The sequence below is a fragment of the Cydia splendana genome, chromosome 2 (assembly GCF_910591565.1).
Source record: "Cydia splendana chromosome 2, ilCydSple1.2, whole genome shotgun sequence".
Classification (NCBI taxonomy): domain Eukaryota; kingdom Metazoa; phylum Arthropoda; class Insecta; order Lepidoptera; family Tortricidae; genus Cydia; species Cydia splendana.
The window spans coordinates 25,020,575-25,044,262 of record NC_085961.1 but is presented as its reverse complement, the minus strand read 5'-3'; the positions used below and the strand labels follow the sequence as shown (position 1 = coordinate 25,044,262).

The following is a 23,688-nucleotide window of genomic DNA, read 5'->3' as shown; positions in this document are numbered from 1 at the left end:
AGGTCAATAATGTGCCATTTCAACACACTTCTACTTGAATTGATAACGAGTGCGAGTGTGTGTGTAGCACAGCCCATCTTGTGCCCATTCAACGTCTGCCGGAAATAAAATTGCATACCGATCTGCATCCATCTATTGTCGAGTCAGATACACAAATACAAACATGATTTTGACTACGTAATCTGCAGTACGAGCGGGTACGTGTATAGTAAGTAGACTCTTATACTTATTAAATAGGCCCCTAATTCACATTTTATTTTAAGATAAAAGGCAATACAATGTTGTGATTACTAAAAGCAACTAAAAGTAAAATAAAATTGCAAGATAAGGTATCATTGGTGTTATAGGTCAATTGATTATTTATTATCATCCGTACGTGATGTTTTTATCATTGTTATAATATCAGTTTGCAATACAATCTAAAATTCGGGATAAATTATTGCCATTTGACTAGTAGCTTTTCGACGGTTCACAGCTGAAGCGAAAAAAGGTAATATTTTTTTTCTGAAACGATTCGTAAAACCTTCGGAAACGTGAATTAGATCTGTGTTGACCTTTTAATGCAAAAACTTTTATCTAAAGATTTCTTTTCCACATTGTCATTACTTACGTTACGAAACATCTAGCTAGGTACAGTGTGACAACGAAGGGACATGCAATTTCTCATGTAAGCTCTACCTAATATCACTACGGTTACAGACTAGGCCGTATTAAACGTGAAAGTTTTGTAGTTTGTATGTTTTGATTTTTATAGTTTGTTCCTCCATCCTATGCCTCGGCAGAACTGATTTCGATAAAATTTTGCATAGCATAGTGTATTTGGAATTTAGACAATTTAGTACGAGAATCTTAAGACGAGGGCACATTTTACGATACCTACATATACGCAGACGGAGTCGCGGGTAGAGGCTAGTTAGTATTAGTAAAGTAACGCTTTCTATTGTTTACCTAAATTTTTGGACTGACAAGTATTTATAAAAAAAAAACATGAATATCGTGTCCTGGAAATCTTATAGGGGTCATCCATTGATTACATCACACGAATTTGAAGATTTTTTGACCCCTGCCCCCTCCTGGTCACAATTGGCTAACCCCTCTCCCCCTGGTGTGACGTCACATATTTGGTAATTTTGGTTTCAATGAAATCAACAATTTAAATTATTCTTTATTATTATAACAGAAAAAAATATCTTCGACAAATTGTTAGAAATGTATAACACGAAGCCGATTAGGAATAAAAACGATTATCATTGCAAAAACTAGTTATTAAACTATTAACAGCGATTTAAAAAATCAAAACCATTTTCGTTTGCAAATGTAGTTAATTAAAGTGACGTCACAAAGTTTGTGACTCCCCCCTCCCCCTTATCACATTTTCTTGGCCACCTCCCCTCCCTAATCGTGTGACGTAATTAATGGATGAGCCCTTAAAACCGTTAGTTAATAGTTGCGTGGTTATCTACGTAAGTATATTAAATTCAAATCAAGGCTATCGTTTCACTTTAATGAAATAAAAAAACTACTTGTCCACGATTTTCAAACTTGCCGCATTTTTAATTAAGCAATTTCCCGGCTAGATGACATTAGACCGGCTCTACAGGAAAAGGATTGAGCGCCAGGCGATCTACAGGACTCACTGCTTACCTGGGTCATCACTGCTAAACCCCTACCTACAAAAATTGTTAGGGTGACCACTGCTGCTCCATCCATAATATTTTACCGGGGTTTACCGCGAAAATCAAAATTTCGTTATTTGACTCTACAGTGTGGAAAAATCGAGTGCCACATGGATGGCACCGACCGGTTCGAGTCCCGACTAAGGCAAGCGATTTTTCATAAATCCTTAAATGCAGAATTTATTGTTTTTAAAAACAAAGGAAAGTCTCCTTTAAACAAAATGTGCTATTTACAATATTTAAGGTAGTTGCCCTCCATGTGGCACTCCATTTCTCCACCCTGTATATTGGTCGAATACGCAAGTATGATAGAGAGGCAAATAACGAAATTTCAATTTTAATGGTTGTTTCGTTACGCAAAGGAATCAATGTTTTTTTTTTAATATTAACTTTTACTCCGCAATCAGTGAACGCGACCACAATTAAATTAATTGACGTGAAAAAGCGCGGGAACGTCCGATGAGTTGGCGGCATTTTTAAACAATAATTAATTTTAAAGGCGCTATACAGGCTTTTTCTATTGCTACATCTGTAAATAACTTTGTAAATATAATTAGGAGTGTAAATAAATATATATAAAGTGTAAATAAATATGGGGAGGAACTCTAAAAAGCGGAAAAAGAAAAATGGTGAGAATGGTGACATGGACGTTGTCTCAGGAGATGAAAGTACTGATTTCAGTTCGGTGAAGTCATTAGAAATGGAAAGTGATAAGTACGCTATATTTAAAGTACCTAACTATTCAAGAACTTATCCCGAAAATGGCGGTAACTTTGAATACATCGTCTTCCTGGAAAGCTCCGTCTCGGAACAACCCATTGGGAACCGAGACATGATGTCGCTGTCCAATTGTATTAAAAGGTACAACAAAGGAGTGAAACAATTACTTCGAATTAATAAATACAAAATTGGAGTGATCTTCGAACGGCCCGGGCAGGCTAATGCCGCCTTGGCAAATAAAAACTTTCTGGAGCAATATAAATTTATAGCCTCCATACCAGCGGCGGCCAGTGAGGTGACTGGTGTCATCTTACATGTGCCCACGAACCTGTCTAATGCGCAGATTTATTCAGCAATATCGTCATCTAAAAATATTGTGTGTGTGCGACGGTTCATGCGAAAGGTGAACAATGATGGACGCATTACTGAAGAGCCCACTAAGACAGTTTCGATAACTTTCTCTTGTCCAGTACTACCTGACAGCGTGGACCTCAATAGTTGGCGCTTTGAGCTTCGGCCGTACATCCCGCCGGTGAAGCAGTGCCTTCGCTGCTTAAGGTATGGACATATTGCTAAATTCTGCAAAAATGAGCTGCGCTGCTCCATATGCCAAGATAATCACAAATTTACTGAATGCCAAATTGACCCAAAATCTGCCAAATGTGTCCACTGCTCTGGAAATCACATTTCAATTTCAACAACTTGTCCTGTCAAACAACAAAAAATTAATGAGAATAAAATAGAAGTAGAGAAGAAAACACAAAAGTTCACAGATCTCTTTAATAGCACTAAATTTCCAAAATTAAACTCGAGACCAGACAACATAAGTTCTATCATAAGTTCTGACACGGTTATGAATTTATTAATCGAAGCGGTAGTCAAAATCATTAGTTTAAATAAAGGCAATGAAAAACCAATTTGTAATCAAAGTATTAAAGACATTCTCCTAGAAACCATTACCAAAAAGAAAGCAAGTAAATAATTTATTGAGTTAAAGATTTTAAGTCAACATAACACTATACTATGCTAGTCTAATTAAATATTAATTCTAAAATTAAAACTATTCTCATTTATTTGTCATAATATTTATGGATAACATAATAAATATTATGCAATGGAATGCACAGAGTTTAGTCAGTAATAGATTAGCATTAACCAATTTTCTATATAACAACAATATTCACATAGCTATTATTTCTGAGACCTGGCTAAAGCCACATCAAAATTTTAATATTCGAGGGTACAGAGTTGAGAGGAATGATACAGGTAATAAGCATAACGGTGTAGCTATTTTACTTCATAATAGTATTACTTACTCTAGGTTGGTAACAAAATTTGATAATTCTATGCAAAATATCGGTGTTCGCATTTCTATAGGTAATAAAGAAATAAGCATAATTAGTTTCTACAGCCCTACTAATTGTACTCCTGTCTTCAACAAAAAAAAATTTGATACATTAATTAAATCTATTCCGGAGCCAATGGTTTTTGCTGGTGACTTCAATGCCCATCACATCTCATGGGGTTGCAATTCTACTGCACCACGAGGTAGAGATATTCTAGAAGTTATTGAGGATAACAATCTTGTGATTCTGAATGATGGTCGTCCTACTACTGTAGGCTCTCTGACTTGGCGTCCCAATGCTCTTGATTTGTCTCTAGTTAGTCCATCCTTAGCATTATCTTGTGACTGGTCCATCCATGATGATCCACTTGGAAGTTATCATCTTCCTGTAATAATAAATTTCACATTAGATAACTTGATTGGTAATAATCCTGTTCAAAATAATTTGCTTCAGTGTCAACAGTTTCCAAATTATAATTTAGTAGATTGGGAAAAATATCAAGAAAAAACAGATTCTTTGCTGTCTGACTTTAATATTTCATCTCATACTCCTTTAATAGCATATACTTTATTTTGTGAAATTCTCCATTGTGCCATTAAATCATCTTTACCATCAGTACCATCCCGTCACAATTTTCCACTTAATTCATTATCTTCTAGGAAATCAAAGAGAAAGTTTCCTTTACCATGGTGGAATTCAAAGTGTTCTGAAGTTGTAAAAAATTCAAAAGATGCTTATATTAAGTTCAAAACTGATCCTTCTGAGCAAACTTATTTAGAATTTAAACGTTTGCAAGCACTTAAAAAACTTACATTAAAGCAGGAAAGAACCAAGAGCTGGGCATCATTATGTAACTCGTTTCATCGTTGTACTCCTCTCTCTGTCATCTGGAAATACATGCGCAAATTTAATAGATCTTATATACCTAACCATAGTCGTGATGATAGTTGGGTGTTGAAGTTCTTGCAAAAATATACCCCAGATCATGTTTCTAATAGTTTCAGTTTTGATTCCTGGGCAGATGTATCCAACTCTAATAATTTCTTTTTAATTCAACCATTTACATTGCAAGAGTTGAAATCTGCTGTTAACACTAGAAAGGATAGTGCTTTTGGTTTAGATGGCATTCCCTATAAAATGATTAAGAACCTAAAGGAAAATGGTTTGTTAATATTATTAAATATCTATAATTATCTTTGGGATAACAATGAAATTCCCTCGTTTTGGAAAACTGATTGCTTGGTTCCCATTCTCAAACCTGACAAACCAAGTTTAAATGAAGATTCATATCGTCCTATAGCTCTTACATCTTGTATCGGAAAAATATTTGAACAACTTTTGAAACATAGGCTAGAGTTTTTTGTAGAAAAGCATCAAATATTACCATCAAACCAATTTGGTTTTCGTAGAGGCCATTCATCTATAGAAAGTATTTGTCAGCTTCAGCTTGATATTCAAAATAGTCTAGGTCATGGACACTCACTAGTTTCTGTTTTCTTTGACATAGCAGGGGCCTTCAATAGTGTTAACATTGATATTCTATCCATTGAGCTTAAGTCAATTGGGTTACCAAAGAAATTGATACAATGGATCACCAATTTCTTATCTGACAGAAAAGTTTTTGTTAAGCATAATGGTCATCTTTATGGTCCTAGACTTGCCTCTGTAGGGGTATGTCAAGGAGGAATTTTGTCTCCATTAATTTTTATATTGTACATACGACGTTTGAATTTAATTTTGGGACCAGAAGTTAAAAATTTACAGTTTGCAGATGATTTGGTTGTTTATTCCAGTGGTAGTAACATAGTTAACTTGGTGACCATTATTAATAATGCTTTACAAAAGTTATTACAATATTTCTCATATTTATCTCTTAGTGTCAATCCTCTCAAATCAAAACTTCTCGTTTTTGGAAAAAACAGTTCATCAGTTCCTAGTGTTCTTTATAATAATGTTGTTATTCCAATTTCGCTTGAAACGAAGTTTTTAGGTGTTATATTCACTCATAATTTATCCTGGAAGAAATATATTGATCATATAGTTAAAAAATCCAACAAAGCTCTTAATGTCTTAAGATCTTTAACTTCAACCTATTGGGGCTCAGATCCCAAAATATTACTTCTTTTATATAAATCTATGATTCGTAGTCATTTTGAGTATGGTTTCTTTTGCTTTGCTGATAATAATAAATATGTAGATATTTTAGATAAGTTACAAAACAAATGTATGCGTGTGATAACAGGTGCATTTAAGAGCACGCCAATAAATGCTTTGCAAGTCGAGTGCAATCTTCCTCCTATCGCTATTAGATTGAATTATTTGAAAGAAAAATATATATTGAAATTGTATTCTCAAAATAGTCAATTTTTGTCTAACCTTTTAGCTCCTTCTGTGTCGCTTCGAAACACTTTGTATATTCTTCAAAATGCGGTTGAATTAGTTCATTTATTTGACAGTTGCAATATTCACAAGTCCTCTACTCGAGTGTTACCATGTTACGAAGGCAATTTTGATAGTAAATTCCCTGAAATTGACATTTTTATTGATAATGAATTGTCTTCTAAAGAAGAAGTTTATAGCAAATTATCTGCATGGAATGATCATCATTTGATATACACTGATGGATCTAAAATTGATTCTAATGTTTCTTTTGCCTTATTTGATAGCACTGTGGGTAGAGGTCTAGGGTATAAGTTAGATAAGAACTGTAGTATATATTCAGCAGAGGCTATTGCCATTCTTGCAGCTCTAAAGCATGTTAAGCATCAAAATCAAGGATTTCGAAAATGGCTTATAGTAAGTGACAGTATGAGTGTGCTCAAAAATTTACAAAATCATAAATTTCATGCTAAAACGAATTATATAATTTTTCTTATTAAAGTGTTATGGGTTGATCTTTTTTATGAAGGTATTACTGTAAGCTTCATGTGGGTTCCGTCCCATATTGGGGTAGTAGGAAATGAACGTGCTGACTTTTTGGCTAAATCAATTAATGTTTCAAATACTGTAAATTCATATTTTAATGTTGCGTTACCTTATACAGATCTTATTCCAGTTTTGAAGCATAGGATGACTAGAAAATGGATGACACATTGGAACCATGCTATTCAAGTAGATAATAAGGGATTGTGGTATGCTACATTTAAAGTAAAAGTTAATAGTCAGCCATGGTTTTGTAAAAGTAATTTTTATGTTAATAGAAAATTTTATTCCATTATTATGCGTCTTCGTTTTGGTCATTGTCGATTAAACTTTCATTTGTATCGTCTTAAAATGGTTGATAGTCCGAAATGCTCACATTGTAATTTAAATGAAGAAACCATATCTCACATTATTTTTGACTGCCCATCCTTTGGCATTCAGCGCCTTGTGCTATTGGATGAATTATTACTTATCTTTGAGCGTTCAGAGTGTATCCCGCGTAACATTACAGACTTAATTGTAAATAAATGTACATATTTGCCATTGTATAAATATATAGTTAGCACTGTTGGTGAAATATAGGATAAGGAATTTGTAAATTAGTTGTTTTGACTTGGTACGAGTTTAATTTTGAATCCTCACAGATTAATCTCTGTGAGGAGTATACATTTTTTTTGTATGATCTGGAAGTAACTTGAAATTCTAATTTCTACTGGATTTGAAGAAATACCTAGATATGGTAACCCTGATATTGACAAGTTAATCTACTAAACTGAAGACTTATTATTGGACTGGACAATATATAAAACAAACTATTGAAGACAAATATACTGAAGACATATTTATTGGATTTGACTTATGGAAAAAAAAACGGAAGACTTTAGAACTAAAATGACTTATGAAAGTTAATTTCACCGAAGACTAGGCAGTATGGCCTTTGGTCTTAGCCTGTCCAGAAAGGACGAATAAAAAAAAAAAAAAAAAAAAAAATTAATTGACGTATGTCACTTGTTTCAACTGTCAGTCAGTGACGCGCGCGCATCGCATTTTCGTACGCAGTTAAAAATACAGCGCGACAAGTTGAGTTCGAGTTTGAGCCGTATGACTTCGCATATTTTTACGAACCAGTGTTTCGGTTTACTTAATTAACAACACACGTGCCCAGTAATCCGGTTAGTTTACTATTTTAACTTAACTTGGGGCATAAATTGTATTGCTAAGCTACAAAATTAAATATCAAAAAGTTTAACTATCTCGTAAAATTAATTTTGTTATGAGCATATATTTGACAGTGCCTTATTGCTTGCATTTATATCAAGAATTTAAAGATTCGACCTTTAACTTTCAGTTGGCATAAAAAAAATGAAGTTCGCGCTGTTTTTATTCGTGACGCTGTGTGTGCTGAATTTCTACGTAAACGGCAAATGGACTGCACGGGAAGCTGCGAATGAGATTCCTACTCGTAGACCATATAAATATGGTTCTGATCCACCACCACATACTGAGCTTATTGCTATGGCCAGATATACGCTTCATAATGCAGGTATAATTTTGAATACCTACTTCCTGTAGATTGCACTGTAGAAACTTTGTATGCAACACTTAGTGATAGTTATTTAATGTTTGCTGTGTCATTATCCTCTTTCTGATTTCACATTTAATTCCTTACAATTTAACATTGCCAAAATATATACCTATGGTTTTAATATATTGAAATAATATACTTTTTGCAGGATGATATATTCATTAAGTATGATAACGAGCAACTAAAATATGTAAACAAATTCCTTTTCAGATTGGGCCTCTATCGCAACTGTATCCGTGTTGCCTGCTATTGAAGGTTTCCCATTCTCTAATGTGAAGTCAATTGCTGATGGATACATTAAAAACTCAACTGGCATTCCTTATTTCTACATGTCACCGTTAGATTTTACTGCTAAGGATTTATCGGTAAACTATTTTTTAATTGTTTAACCTCTAACAGCCCATCATAAAACAAAAAATTTGCTGTCAAATTTGAATCAATAGTATTAGATTTTTTTTATCGAATGAAACAAAACAAAAGCAACTGTGTTCCATTAAAATTTAGTTGAAGGTAATTTGTACCAGTATTAAGACTGTGGGACGCTACAGGTTAATGTCTCATTTCAATAACAGACTTCCAATTTACTAAAGTTAATTTATACAGGGTGCCGTCAAGTCCATGGTAAATCATTGGGCACTGTTAGAACAGCTCATAAGCTATTGATAGACAAGATAGGGATATGTAAGTTACCAATTGTTAGTAGTATTAAAGTTATTTCACAGATTTATTCATAATTGTAGTTTCTGTATAACTTTCCTTATGATCTTGCTCTGCAACTTGTTCCCTAATTAACCATGTGCCAGGCTTTTTTTTTGATAAATGTTATTAGTAATCTCATAAAGTTAGTTTTTCCTTGGTAACATTTCCTGTGGATACTACTAAAACCAGAATAGTACATGAATAAGGGAATATTACAGAACAAGGTCATAAGGAAATAAAAACACATTTTAAATTAATATTTTTATAACTACTAAAAATTGTTGAACTGGATTTGAGCAGCTTTTCAGTAACTATGAGCTTGAGCAAAAAACCATCTATTGATTTCCACTTTGATTTTTTATATATCTTGTTTAATTTATTACTACCATTTTTTTATAGAAAAACAACCGCGCAACAGTACTTGTGAGCTTAGAGGAGACAAGATACTGTGAGAGCCAGCAGTGGGACCCTGAAGACCCTCGCTGCACCAGACTGATGCTCACGGGTATCATGAAGAAGGCATGCATATTTATCAAAGTATAGGCACATGCACAATCTGAATTTTCATACAACACACACCATATATTTAATTATTTAACCTTTATTGCACAAAAGAAAAGAAAACCTTATGCCAAAAGGCGGACTTAATGCCATAAGGCATTCTCTACTAGTCAACCTTAAGGCAAAGCAGAGAGAAAGAATAATATTATGTGTTTTCAAAAGGAAAATCTTTATAATACTTTAAAAAATGCATGAATTTTATTTAATGGCTATTTACTCTATTACTTAACATTTTGCCAGACCAAAACAACCTAGGTTTACCAATAAATCCACAATATTTCCAAATAGTTAGGATGTAAATTTTTGCATAAGTTCAATATTAATTGAACCATACATCCAAATGCTAAGGTTGAAATTCTATTGTGCATGCGGTCGATAAATTGCACTATGCCTGGAAAAGGGTCATCAGCCGGGCTAGCACATGATAGGCGCGACAGTATCTCGCGGTGTGATCTTAGACTACCCGTCCCTCTTTAATTAACATACTTAGAAAAAGACGGGTAGTCTATCTCGCCGTGAGATACTGTCGCGCCAATCATGTGCTAGGCCTACAGGGGTATTAAACTATAATTATTTATTGAAAAACGAAATCGTGACAAAAACCACGTTACTTACACAGTAAGTATCTACCTAAATACATACATGAGTACTATCAGTCCTTTCTCTAGTACTCTAGTAGGTACAAACAGCAACACTCCTTACTGTACATCGGTGGATCTTATTACAAAAGGCATAAGATCCACTGTGTAGGCATAAGTTAACAGTGTGGGCGATGGTTGTTGGTTAATAGAAGACTGTCTCATCGCATTATTATCGGCAGGTCAAGGAGGGCACCCCCGAGTACACTTTCGCGAAAGGCGCGTTGTTTGAGCGGCATCCGGCTATGGCTAACTTCCCCTCTGGTATGTATTATCATTTGTCAATAATAAGAGAAGAAAACAAAACCGCAGCGGCACTAATTTTCGCGGGACCGCCCAAGTTGTTGCGTTCGTGGATGTGGCCTAATAAATGTAGGTTATATTTTACAAAATATATACCTACACGCGCAAAATACACCTACATGCCCAGCAGAACTAAAACTACTATTTTACGACATGTGTAGGAATAAGCCGAATTAAAAAGGAAGCGACAAATTCATCGCAACAAATGCAAAACGATCTACGGGTCAAATGTCACTCCCGTTCAAATAAACCTACTCTAAATGTACGTTTTGGGTATATTCGATTCCCAACCATCAACAACAATTTCATACGAGCAAATTTATGCGATCATTCATACACTGTTTGCCTCGCAATACGTAAGTCACCTTCAAAAGTATATTGCGCGCACGCCGAATATTGGTGAATTAACTAGTTTGTCCACTTTAAAAGAAATCAGTTTTATTTATTATGCCGAGACGAAGGATTGCGGAAGAAAGGGTCAAGTTATAAGAGCTCAATGTCTTGACTTCATAAAAGGCCAAGGATTCGGTTAAATTTATTGGTTCTCAATAAATTAATTTAATTTTGAAAATATTCGTGTTAAGTAAGTATATTTTAAATCGTCTGTTACAGATCACGACTGGTTCGTTGCGAAGCTGAAAATTGCTCAAATAGCAATGGTGGACTACTTTGGAGGTGCCAAATATATCCCTGTCAAGGATTATCTCGCGTACAACTACACACAAATCGTTAACACACCAAGAAGTCAAATCCTCAATGTCCAAAGTTAGAATTATATAAAAGTACCTAATCTACATGCACGTACCTACGTAGTACATATTATTTTAAATATTATAATGTAACAAAATGTGATATTATGGAAATGAACCTAGAAGGTTATTTTTATAAGGAATTTGAAAGATTTTTTTTTTACCAATTGTTTTTTATTTAAATAAGATTATTAAACATTACAATTGGAATGATATACTTGTAAATAACGAAATAAAAGCACCATTTGGCATTCACCCGTGTTGGGCGATAAGCCAAGTTTCATTAATTACCTACTTATATTTATATAACAAGCCATTAGTCCTATCTCACCCACCAAATTGCTTTCATAATTACATAGGTTAATCGGATTGTTTTTGCTATTAATCGATGTTAGACATCGTTTTACAATCGAGTAAAAATAGCATCAAGTAGCAAAGAAAATAACAATTGATCTAAATACGCAGTAATAACTTATTGTAATAGTAATTATTATGCTTTTAGAAGAGTGAGTTTAGGTTACAATAAATAACAACTTGTAAGTTACAAAATTCTTCAAGTATAAAGCATTTTGCCTCCATTAAAATCTAATATATACTAGTTAATATTAGATTGTACCATGTACCAACGTAATTTCTAATTTCAAATACCTATCTTCGCACCGTCATGCGCTTTTTTTTGGCCATGTACATATAGTCAAAGTCGAATAAGATGGTTTTTAGCCCCTACAAACAATAATCTCATTCATTCATTCAATTAAATTTTTATAAACTTGTCTAAAAATTAAGGTACCTACCTATACATCGAATGCAATTATAATTTTACTGCGAGATTGTATCTATAATTTATCGTGTACCTCTAAAATCTAACCCCCTTATTCATAAAACTTTACAGGACTGATTTTGTTAAATTATGTTGTATCCCTTACAAATACATAAGTCAAAATGGCAGTTAGGACAAACGATTATTAGCTAATTGAGGTTTGTAGCGTGTTTATGAATAAGGGGGTAAATCATGTTTGATTGCTCTAAGTTGGTTTAAGTTGATAATTTTTGTGTGCGTCAGGCATATGGTGTATTCGGGTAATTCGACTACTTCAAAATGTCGGCTAATTCCTAAAGTCACCCATAATTCACATTAAACTTTTTGGAATTACCCGAATATAATTATAACATAGTAAAATCTTGAGAAAAGGGAATATTCAAAACTTAATATTTTTAACGTTCTATATATTATCAATTCTGTAGCAGTCCTAAAAACGCGCCAATAATGCCTCGACTCAACGGCATAGGAATTCCTCGGCTCGTATTAACTGACTCATCTCTTTTAGTTTAATATTAAGCCTCGACTGACATCAAAAATGCATCAAATCGAGATTCTCCAACTGAAGCTTAAACGTCATTTACCTACATCATTATTATCATCAATGTTAAACTTTCACGATTTTTATTCATTATTATTAATTTATTATTCACAACGATGGGACTTCGCGTAAAATTATGTTTTAAATTTACCTCCGACATTTCGTGGACGGCGTTGTCCCCGTGGTCTCGTAGGCATATGAACGTTCGTATTTAGTGAAGCGGATGGCTCATGTACGAAGCGATGATTTTAAATAATTGACAATGATATTACGAGATCCTTTGACCTCCACAGTCGGCCATAGCCGAGAACTTAATTTACAGTATAAAATGAACCGTAATACATTGTTTTAACCTTAACCTTTTAACCACTATGACTATTTTGTATGACACGCAATATTAGTAAACTATTAGAAAATACGTGTCATACAAAATAGTCACAGTGGTTAAAATGTTAAGACATATTCTCTAAGCGACCTTATAATAGAAAACCAATTTTTCTAGCCAAGCTTACAGTAACTGCACCTTGCCGTAGCAGTGCACACACGAGGCTATAGGTCTTGGAGTACTGCTGCGCTACATTCTACTAGGTAGAAAACCACCTCGGAAGTACCTTACAACCCCCAGAGGGTTTCAGTGATCTATAAGCCTGGAGTTCCGAGCCTCTAAAGCAATATCTTTTCTACCCAAGCTAACAGTCAGTGGCGTAGTGTGAACTAATTTAGTCCTGGGGGCCGATTTTATAATTTAGGCCGCTCGATTTCATGTATTTCGTTCAATAATATCTCCACTACTAGGCATTTAAATTATACTAATACAATTAAAAACGAGTGGTCTATACCACTCGATTCCAAATTTCTATCGCTCGTATTTCAAAAATTAGTATTTGGCCTTTTACACCGATTTTCGAGTGACGAAATCGAGCGATAGAAATTAAAAAATCGCCTCCCTGGGCGAAGTCGCATGTCTGATGCTCTTTTCTTTCAATATGTATTCCCAATGTAATAAAAAAGATTGGCATCCGTGGGGCCCCCTTAGGCGCGAGACCTTCGCTTCGCCCACGCCTAGTTACGCCACTGTTTACAGTAACTGCACTTTGCCGTTGCAGTGCACACACGAAGCTATAGGTCTTGGAGTGCTGCTGCTACTGTTGTACGCGTGGTGCACCAACGCGTTCACAGGTTCTTCGCTCACCTTCTTTACTTCTAAAGGCATGGCCATTATCTGAAACAAAATGGATCAATAAACTATGGACGAAAAAAACAGAAGACGGTTGTCCGTCTATGCAAAATGGCGTTTACGTCCAAGAGAACTAAAATATCATTGTGAATCTTTAGGCGCCTAAGGTTGCACCTTAGGTAGGACAATGAGGATTCGGTGCGATATGCAAGTATGCAGTATATCTTTCTGATGGATAATCGTGAATCGTTCCCACTATTTATTGTTGTCACAAACCATAATGCTTTTTGTGTTGATGTTTCACACAAGGCATACCAAGTGTTCTATATTTATGTTTACAATAAATGTTAATAACTCACATTCTCAGCATGTTTCTCGCCATCCGTCTCAGTTGGTAAATTATCGAGATAGCTGATATCGGGTTTCTCATTAGAACTGCTAACATTCTCTGACAATTTCAAATTGACCAGCGCTAAATCAATTATATTTGAAGAGTGTGGTATTGTAGTGTTCAAGTTAAGATTCCCAATCGGTTGGTTGTATACTTTATTGTTGCCCACATATTCTGAAATGGCGATGTTCTCGAGCCACTTCTCGTGGAGGCTGTAAAGGTTTTTATAGGTGCATAACATCATGTCTCTAGTCCTGCACCTCTCGTCTAGCAGTTGCTTTATTGCTTGTTGTAAATTTACGGTTTTTTCGTTGAGAACTTTCTTCCAGTTTGCTAGCTCTTCCACCATCAGGCTGAAAGGTATAGAAGTATAGTTATATATTTAAAATTTATATATATACAAATGTACTTAAACTTATTATGAATGCATACAAACCTGCTAGCAAGAAATTTGCTTCTCCACACTTCACATTGACCTGCTAACCATTCTGTTTGCTCCTGTAAGCAAAGTTAAATAACATAAACATATCTATAAACCATAATAATGTACAATTTTGGAAGCATTGGGCCTACATTTTTACCGGCGTTCTAGTTGCACCACCGCCGCCCGGCATAGACTTGAATGATCTGTTTTGGATGAGGAGGAGGATGAGTGAGAGATAAAACTCCATAATAAATTGTATATTTAGTGTTATTGGTGCAAAAATACTCACTTGATGGGTTGACAAGTGCTGAGCAGAGTTCAGCAAGGCATCGGCCAAATGCTTCTTGTCCTCATTGAGTGACTGCACCTGGATCTCTAAATCTTCACCCATGGATGCCACAAGCATTGTCTTCAATTCTTTGTTCACCTGTAATAACCCAAATTGAACATAATGGTATCTTAATCTGTTTGCCAATACATGTTCGCTTATAAAGAATCAGAAATTAAAATTGAAAGTATGTCAATGGGCAATGTTTTGCAATGCCAGTATTTTGGATAATATGTGTACAATTCATTTATCCAGAACATTATAATGGTCAGAAAAGAATATTTTACGAAAAAAAAGCTTAGTAAAGCTAGTTCCATGACTTATATCGACGCCGAAAAGCAAACACGTCGTAACCCACACTTGGTCAAATATTTTTTTTATTGCATTTTTGGAATCTCCAACTTTTTCTGCGTCGATAGGTCGAAACCACGTGCCAATACGATGAAAAATTGGGAAAATAGGAACACAAATTTTCTCGTTTTCTTGAAATTTACTCAGCAAACACGCAGTAAATAGCAAAAAAACTCTATAATTTAAATCAGCGGTCGGCAACCTTTTAGCAGCCAAGGGCCACATAGTAGTTAACGAAGTTGACGCGGGCCGCACTTTGTTAATATAATGACTTTATATCAGACATTGTCGTTTGTCAATATTACATACAAAATAGCCAGGGAGGCTCGCGGGCCGCTTGTTGCCGACCGCTGATTTAAATCATTGTATTTACAGCACTTTGAATTCCATACAATTCTTAGTTTTGTCATTTACAACCTCCGTTATTCTGACGCAAGTGTAGGTTACTACGTGTTTGCCGCTCATGAATGAGAATGTCTTGCAGTTACGCTATTTAGCGGGAAATAATGTTTAATCGAGTAGTGGTTTAACACAATATCTCCTCCTCCTCCTTGTGTCGTATTCCTCATTGCTGAGGGTCGTGGCCTCCACGAATTATTTTGTGGACTAACTCCTTCCACTTGTTGCGATCTTCAGCAGTGTGCAGTGCATCGTGGATTTTAGATTTAGTGCCTTCGCGGATCTGATCTGTCCGTCGCATTGGGCTTCTTCCACGTGGTCGCCTTCCTTGGACTTTCCCCGTTACCAGAAGCATTTCCAGGTTGTCATTTTTCTTTCTGGCTATGTGTCCAAAGAATTCAAAAATTCTGCGAAGACAGATGGTTGACAGCCTGACAGTAACTCCCACTTCTTGTAGGATGGACACATTTGTGCGGTGGGCTGTCCATGGCACTCGAAGCATTCGCCTCCAGCACCACATCTCAAACGGATCAATGCGAGCTCTGTCGGCCTTTTTCAGGGTCCAAGTTTCCGCGCCGTAAGTGAAGATCGAGAACACCAAAGTCTTCACCAGTCCAATCTTGGTTTTTTTGGAGATTGCTCGGTCTAACCAAATCCTGTTTAGTCGAGTCATTGCGCTTTTTGCCATACCAATCCGTTTTCGTACATCCGCTTCGCACGACCCATCATTACATATGGTAGAGCCAAGGTATACAAAGCTGTCAACATATTGAAGATCGAGTGTCCCACTGTGCTCTAGCTGCTTTGTTCTGTCTATTACCATGACTTTGGTTTTTGACTTGTTGATCGATAGGCCAAGTTCTCCGCTCACGCGCTCCAAACGTTCCAGCAGTGCCTTCATCTCAGCTTCATCAGTTGCTACAATTGTGGTGTCATCGGCGTAGCGCAAATTGGTGATTTTGATTCCACCGATAGAGACACCGCCCTCCCAGCCTTCAAGGATACGCCGCATGATATATCCCCGTAAGCGTTGAAGAGAATGGGAGACAAAATGCATCCTTGTCTCACGCCTTTGCCAAACATAAATGGTCTTGAAAGGGTTTGGTCCACCCTCACAACTTCACGGTTATTGACGTATAGAAACCGAAGAAGGGAGATAAGATGTTCGGGTACACCTAGTTCGGCGATAACGGTCCACAGGCTGTTCCAGTTTACGCAGTCGAATGCCTTGCTGTAGTCGATGAAGCACAGGATCAAAGGGGTATTAAATTCGTAGGACTTCTCGATCAGTTGCCTGATGTTTAAGATTTGCTCCCTAGTACCCTTTCCCTTTACGAAACCAGCTTGCTCAGGTGGAATTTGCCAATCCAAGTAGTGGCGAATTCTGTTATTTAGTATGTGTAGGAGGACTTTACTTGCGTGAGATATCAGGGCTAGAGTTCGGTAGTTATCACATATCCTAGTGGACCCCTTTTTGTGCAGTGGTAATATTGTCGATTCGGCCCAGTCGTCCGGCCATTTACCCTGTGTCCATATGTAATTGCAAATTTTATGAAAAATGTGTACACCATTCTCACCCAATGCTTTCAAAATCTCAGCCGTAATCTGGCCAGGACCGGGAGCTTTTCTATTTTTAAGCAAGTTAATAGCCGCTACTACCTCCGAGTGCAAGATAGAAGGTTCAAGGTTGATAACCTCAAAACTATTCGCAACTTGTGGGTCAGTGGTGGTGTCCTGATACAGGTCTTCGCAATATTCGCGGCATCTTTCCGCAACACAGTCCAACTCATGGATAGGGTTGCCATCCTTGTCTTCAATGACCCACGTTTTAGGCTTAAATTCCCTACAGAGGATGCGGACTTTCTTAAAAAGATCATGCGTATGGTACTTGAGCGAGTGCTCCTCGATTTCCTTTGCTATGTTCATTATAAAGGCATTCTTGTCCTGACGACAGCATTTCTTAATTGACTTGCATAGTTTAGAGTACTCCTCTCTGACTTGATTATCTTGCAAACCCTTTACCTTTATGGCTTTCCTCTGTTCGATCAGTTCCCAAGTGTTATCGGTTATCCACTATATCACATACAGTGGCGGTACCTCCATACAAGCCCAAAAGCCGGGCTTGCCTTAGTTGCCTTACCGAAATTACGTAGTGATAAGATCAATACAATAACCAATATAGATAGATAATTTTTAAACCGCGCGCCAAATGAACCCGTATTATTAAATTCAAGCCACAGCGCGCGGACCGCGGCGCCAGCGCCAGCGTCTTGCAAATTTTTGCCGTGGTGGCGCCTCGTCCGGGCGAAAGAAATCAGGCGTAGGATGTTCGAGCTATCCTGCTCGCACTCGTAGGCTTGCAACCGGGCTTGCTTTTTCGGCCCACTCTAGCCTACAAACCGCCATAGAACGATGTAACTATTTGTTGGTATGTATAGCAATTTTATAAGGCGATTTAAGCCTGGCTTTTGGCGTGAAGTTAGCTGCATAAGTTCGCACGGGCACGCGTTTACTTCAAGTGTATTATTATTTAGTCGAGTCGAAACACAAAACAAAGAGCGCGGCGTGCTCATTCTTTCTTCCGTGAGTCGAAAGTAACGAAAGCTCAATTTATTTAAGTGAATTTGAATTAAGTAGTGAATGTGGATTTGTTCGTTTATTGTGACGTTTATAAGTGTTAACAATTGATAAAGTTGTTCCTTGTGACGGTATGAGATGCGTCCATGTATTACTCATCGAAGGCAAGGTAAAATCGTTTAACTTTGTAGAAAAACGGGATATCATGTCCGCGCCAAAACCAACACCCGACTTGTGTATTCTCAGATAAGTCAGTCGCATTAAGAGAAAATTTTGTACGGCCGTTTACAAACACAAGGATTGTTGCTTTACTCCAATTAAGACGTAATTAGAGTGACAGAGAAAGAAGCAATTTGCAAACTTCAGTGTTCGCGGTAGGCCCTCTGATATGTTTGTAAAATTCTATCTAGTAGTTATAGTAGTACCTAGTATGCCCTGTGCGCTATGATATCTCGCCGCGATACGCTATCAAATTCATATGAGTCCAAAGAGTGAGATTGGACATTTAATAATTATTACGAAAACATATCTTTCGGCTTGCCTTACTCCGAAACCGTAGGCACGCCACTGATCACATACGAGGGGCGTTCAAAATATTCTCGGTATTGATATCTTACAACCTCTTCTTAAATTTCTTTCGTTACTGGCCGCTAAGGTTGACATTAAAAAAAAATATAATTGGAACCGAGATGTTCTTTTGTTTTTCTGCAATTGCTGAACAAACATGAACATCATGTGCGAATTGACAATGTTAACTAAATTAGAACATCAATGCGTCATAAGATTCTCGACAAAACAGGGTAAAAATCAAAAAACCATAAAAGAGGAAATGGATTGTGTTTACCGTGAGTCTGCTCCTTCTTTATCTACCATTCAAAAGTGGTCAAGCGAATTTAAACGTGGAAGGGAGAGTATTGAAGATGACCCTAGACCTGGTCGGCCTGTAGTAGCTACTTCACAAGAAAATATTGATAAAGTGGAAAAACTTATATTGGAAGATGGTCGAGTGAAGGTAAAATCTATAGCTCAAGTAACCAATCTTTCTATTGGTATCGTACATGATATTATCCATGACCATCTTAATATGTCAAAAGTAAGTGCAAGATGGGTTCCGCGAATGCTGACTCGGCTTCAAAAAGACATGCGTGTAGCGTGTTGTTCCGATGTTATTGACCTGTGCGGTGAAAATCCTAATGAGGTGCTGCAAAGAATAGTTACTGGAGATGAAACCTGGGTTCATCATTATGACCCAGAGAGTAAACAAGAGTCCATGCAGTGGCACATTAAGGGTTCAGCTCATCCCAAAAAGTTCAAGGTCGTCCCTTCAGCTGGCAAGGTCATGGCCACGATATTTTGGGATTGTAAAGGAATATTACTAATCGATTATAAAGAAAAAGGTGTAAATATCACACGACAGTACTACGCTAACATTCTACGTCAATTAAAGGATGCAATCAAAGAAAAGAGGCGAGGAAAGTTAACCAAAGGTGTTCTGCTTCTGTGTGACAACGCCCCCGTCCATACTGCTCATATTGGCAAGGCAGCTATTGTTGAATGTGGGTTTGAAACTGTTACTCACCCACCGTATAGTCCGGACTTAGCCCCCAGCGACTTCTTTTTGTTCCCCAATCTTAAAAAGGATCTGCGTGGAATTTTTTTTTCTGACGATGAAGCATTGAAGGCTGCAGTGGAGGAGCATTTTTTACACCAAAGATAAAAAATATTTTTATGAGGGATTAAAAAAAATAATTGATCGATCTTTTAAGGGGATTAACATAGGGGGGGAGTATATTGAAAAATAAAAATATCAAACTTTTCGTACTTGTTTGTTTTCATTCTCATACCGAGAATATTTTGAACACCCCTCGTAGTATTAAAATTTGAGAGAAATGACTTTTACTACGTTTACAAGGATTAAGTAAAACTACCACTTAATAATTACTTCACTTTTGTAGGGCGTAAGGTTTAAACTCCTGCGCCTTATTTCGTTTTGACGCGGCTGTCGCGGCCATTACTCGAACGTTTGCGCCATGGCTCAGTGCGGTTCGGGGGGTGAAAGTAAGTCGACGTGTTTGTAATTAAGTAAAATATTACGGGGATTTTGGTTAAAGTGATTGTTAAGTGAAATCGTCAAAAATCGATGACGTAATTTATGGACAGCCCCAATGTAGAAACCACTCTTTTTTAAATAAAATGACGTTGTTATACTTTGGTTAGATTTTGATCTCCCATAACGTTGTCTTGTTCAAAGTGGACTTCTTATTTTTTAATTGGTTTTACAATAACATTATAAGATTTAATTATGTTCTTGAATATTAAACAAAGGTTATGTGTTTTGTTTCGTCTTAAGAATACTCGTATTCATTTTAATATTTCAAATCATCATAATAGATGTTTTATTTTCTTTTATGAATCCCGGAAACATCTTCACATTTTATAAGTATACATTTGAAATGTCGTGCAATTTTCATTAAGATGCCATTAAAGTCATTTTTAAGGGTGTGGTAAAATTTCTGGCAATACATTTAATGCATTCTAAATTGCTTACAAGAAGAACACAAATACTGTTACAGCATTTTTTCACCCAAAATTTCTAAATCGCAAAGCTTAAGACTTTATTACGGATATCTTTTGTCTAATCCAGGTGGATTACTGCGTTTTTGCTGTCCATCCAAATTTTAAGGAAATGCTATCCCATACATTTGGTAATGACGTTTACTACGTGTTTGCGTACTGTGTAAAAAAAATCAAAACGTAGTAACCCACAAAATATGGACTAATAACAACTTACGGCTAAATTCATTTAAATGAAATTGAAGTCCAAAAAATTTTGAATGTTGTATCCAATTTTGAGTAAGTAAAGCCGGGTATTCATTAGGCAACCTTTGTTAATAAACACTGTTTAATGACTGTTTATAAACAGTGTTGCACGATGTTTCATCATCTCTGTAAACATGTTTATAAACAAGGAGAAATATTGTTGCATAAACATGTTGCTGTGCTCCCCACTCTAGGTGGAGAACAAGACGAAACATTCAGTTTATAAACAGATGTCATCGAGTGTGGACGTGTTTAGAAACATGGAAATAGTGTGGTCCAACACACAGAGCATACTACCTCCTCGGGCGACATTCTAGCAACAACTAAACTAGTGTGGACTGCTAAGTTTCAGAAACAGTGTTTACGGTAAACTTGTTGCAAAACATGATGATCAAATTCATAAACAGTTCATTAATAAATGTTGCCTAATGAATACCCGGCTTTATGTTCATAAACAAGATAGTTATGAATTTTTTTTCAAACCTTGAAAAGTTTTTCGTCTCTGGTGAACAATTTGGTTTTTGTGGGTTACTACGTATTTGCTTTCCGGCGTCGATATTATTCCCCCAACAAGAATGAGAGAGAAAATTTTCAAACTGAAATGTCACATTGTGACATTGTCACAGTCCACTGACTGATAAATAATAAATGAGCATACAAAGATTTAAAAAATATACCTGTACTTGCTGTTTCAACTGATCCTTTATAGACTCATTCTCTTCCATCAGTTTGTCAATAGTGGCCTGCATTTCAGCTTTCTCAGGGTTATGTTTGTCAGGATCCACGGCTGCAGGATCTACTGAACTAGAGGACGTTAACTTTGGTCTCGGCTTGAACTCATTCAACTTTGTGTCCATTTGCGACATCTGGGATATAAGTACATTGATGTCCATGTTATTCTTAGATTTCTTAGACTTGGAAACTGTTTGAGGCACTATTGGCTTCACAGCCGCTGGGTAAGGCTCATAAGGAACAAATTTGGGGCTTTTGGAATTAAGTTGCCTTTTCTTTTCTGCTCTAACTACACTGGTGGGGTAAACCTGAATAAGTCGGCCTGGAAGAAGGGTGTCTTTACTTCCAGTTCGAATGGTAGACTTTCCAGTAACTTTTTGCACTGCCTCAGTGGCAATTTCGTCTGATTCCATGCCATCTCCTGCAGTCCGTGTTTTACTCATGATTTCTGTAAATGGCGTGAAGAATGTAAATACATACTAACAAAATAATTTTACTAGTGTTCAAGGACATGTTTGTACTTAAATCATAAATAAAAGGAAACTATTTTCACTATTTTAACCAATTTAATTTATTCTGCATATTTCTTAGCCAGTTAACCAACTACTTAGGCAATCAAGTCAAGATTATTGTATTCTATGGACAACATAATAGCATGTCTATTATCTCTATAGCCACTTGCAGTAGCAATCACAGAAAGTACTTGATTGAAGATAACATATCACTGTCACAGAATTGAAGTAGGAATGCTAAATAACAGTCAGGGTCGTCTTACACTATGCTGGAGCCCCTGGGCACATAAGAATTTGGGGCCCTTTTGGAAAGTAAAAAAAGCTAATCGAACTAACATTTTTCTACTATGATCTATTTATTATTGGGTAATCAAATATACTGTTTCTGTCTGTCCTTTGGGGCCCCCTGAGGATGGGGGCCCTGGGCACGGGCCCCGTGTGCCCTTATGGTAAAGACAGTACTGATTACAGTTCAATCAGATAGAAGGAAGTGGAAGTAGGTCGAATATAATAGACAAAAAGTTCCAGATAGAAGAAATTTAATAAAAGCTTGAAAAATTGGTATATTCATCATCAATTAATCATCATACATGTCCCGATGCTGCGCGTGTCGTGTGGCCCCTCTTTCAACAGGGGTTGGGCTACAAACCATTACCAAAAAGCAGGTAATCATATTTACTCGAAACTCAAATTGTTTACTTACTAGGATGGAAAGGAGTTAATTCGTCCATGGATGGAGTAAGAAACAGAGACAGTGGAAAATATACGTAAATATTTTTTTAAGACTTGGCTTACTTAATGGCTGTAAAACAAACTATGTAGTTTCCTTTCTGACGTGGACGTAAAAAATATGATGATTCTACTACTGATTTGAATTTAGTTAAGATATAATTAAACACAGTATCCACTATTTCACTTCCACAACATCACCATTTTTACAAACTTATTATTTACTAGCAAATTAAACAAATATCGTCCTAAAATACATCGTCAGAAAAATAGGCAGTTTATGAGTTTACGTTTGTCAAATTGTCAGTTCACAGTTGTCACATTCATGTCACACTGACACTCAATGCAACCAACTTAACATCGTATGCTGTTTAAGTCAACGATTTGAACACTACTAAAAAGGGTCTAGCAGGCTAAGCGAACAAGAAGTGCCCCCAACGACGGATTTGGTCATTCTTTCAGGTGGTGTACTGGCAGGTCCTAAGAACTCTCTATGCTTAATATCAGTCCTCGATCTTCTTTTGTTTTCGAGTTATTCAGGATAATGTAAAATCATCAGTGTATCATTGAAAGTGTCATATTTTGTAAACCGTTCAAGTTAGATTAACCAAACAAAATTATATTTGACAACAATAAAATAGACTACAAAATGAATATGTTTAACCTGCATCATGTCCTTATACTTCAT

At 36.3% G+C, this 23,688-nt stretch overlaps 3 protein-coding genes and 1 long non-coding RNA gene across 5 annotated transcripts in view; 3 read left to right on the top strand and 1 right to left on the bottom strand.

The window, feature by feature from the left end:
• Nucleotides 1–23,688, top strand: part of LOC134806038 (uncharacterized) — a 447,581-nt gene that overhangs the window by 32,585 nt on the left and 391,308 nt on the right. The window lies entirely within an intron of this gene.
• On the top strand, nt 2,125–4,121 carry LOC134806013 (uncharacterized). The gene has a single exon (XM_063779215.1). It carries the CDS (start codon nt 2,269–2,271, stop codon nt 3,376–3,378), a length of 1,110 nt encoding a protein of 369 aa, XP_063635285.1. The 5' UTR covers nt 2,125–2,268; the 3' UTR covers nt 3,379–4,121.
• Nucleotides 7,698–12,029, top strand: LOC134806026 (protein CREG1). Its single transcript, XM_063779233.1, has 6 exons — nt 7,698–7,836; nt 8,013–8,207; nt 8,460–8,614; nt 9,348–9,467; nt 10,330–10,411; nt 11,063–12,029. The coding sequence occupies exons 2-6, from the start codon at nt 8,027–8,029 to the stop codon at nt 11,218–11,220; spliced, it is 696 nt and encodes a 231-aa protein (XP_063635303.1). The 5' UTR covers nt 7,698–7,836; nt 8,013–8,026; the 3' UTR covers nt 11,221–12,029.
• Nucleotides 13,196–23,259, bottom strand: LOC134806006 (golgin-45). 2 transcript variants are annotated; one of them, XM_063779201.1, is made up of 6 exons: nt 23,067–23,259; nt 21,705–22,207; nt 14,842–14,979; nt 14,565–14,626; nt 14,097–14,481; nt 13,196–13,782 (listed from the first exon to the last, which is right to left on the bottom strand). In XM_063779201.1, exons 2-6 carry the CDS (start codon nt 22,200–22,202, stop codon nt 13,639–13,641), a joined length of 1,227 nt encoding a protein of 408 aa, XP_063635271.1. In that variant the 5' UTR covers nt 22,203–22,207; nt 23,067–23,259; the 3' UTR covers nt 13,196–13,638. The 2 variants fall into 2 exon arrangements, with proteins under 2 accessions (XP_063635271.1, XP_063635270.1); XM_063779200.1 differs by having other exon boundaries at nt 13,198–13,782; nt 22,975–23,111.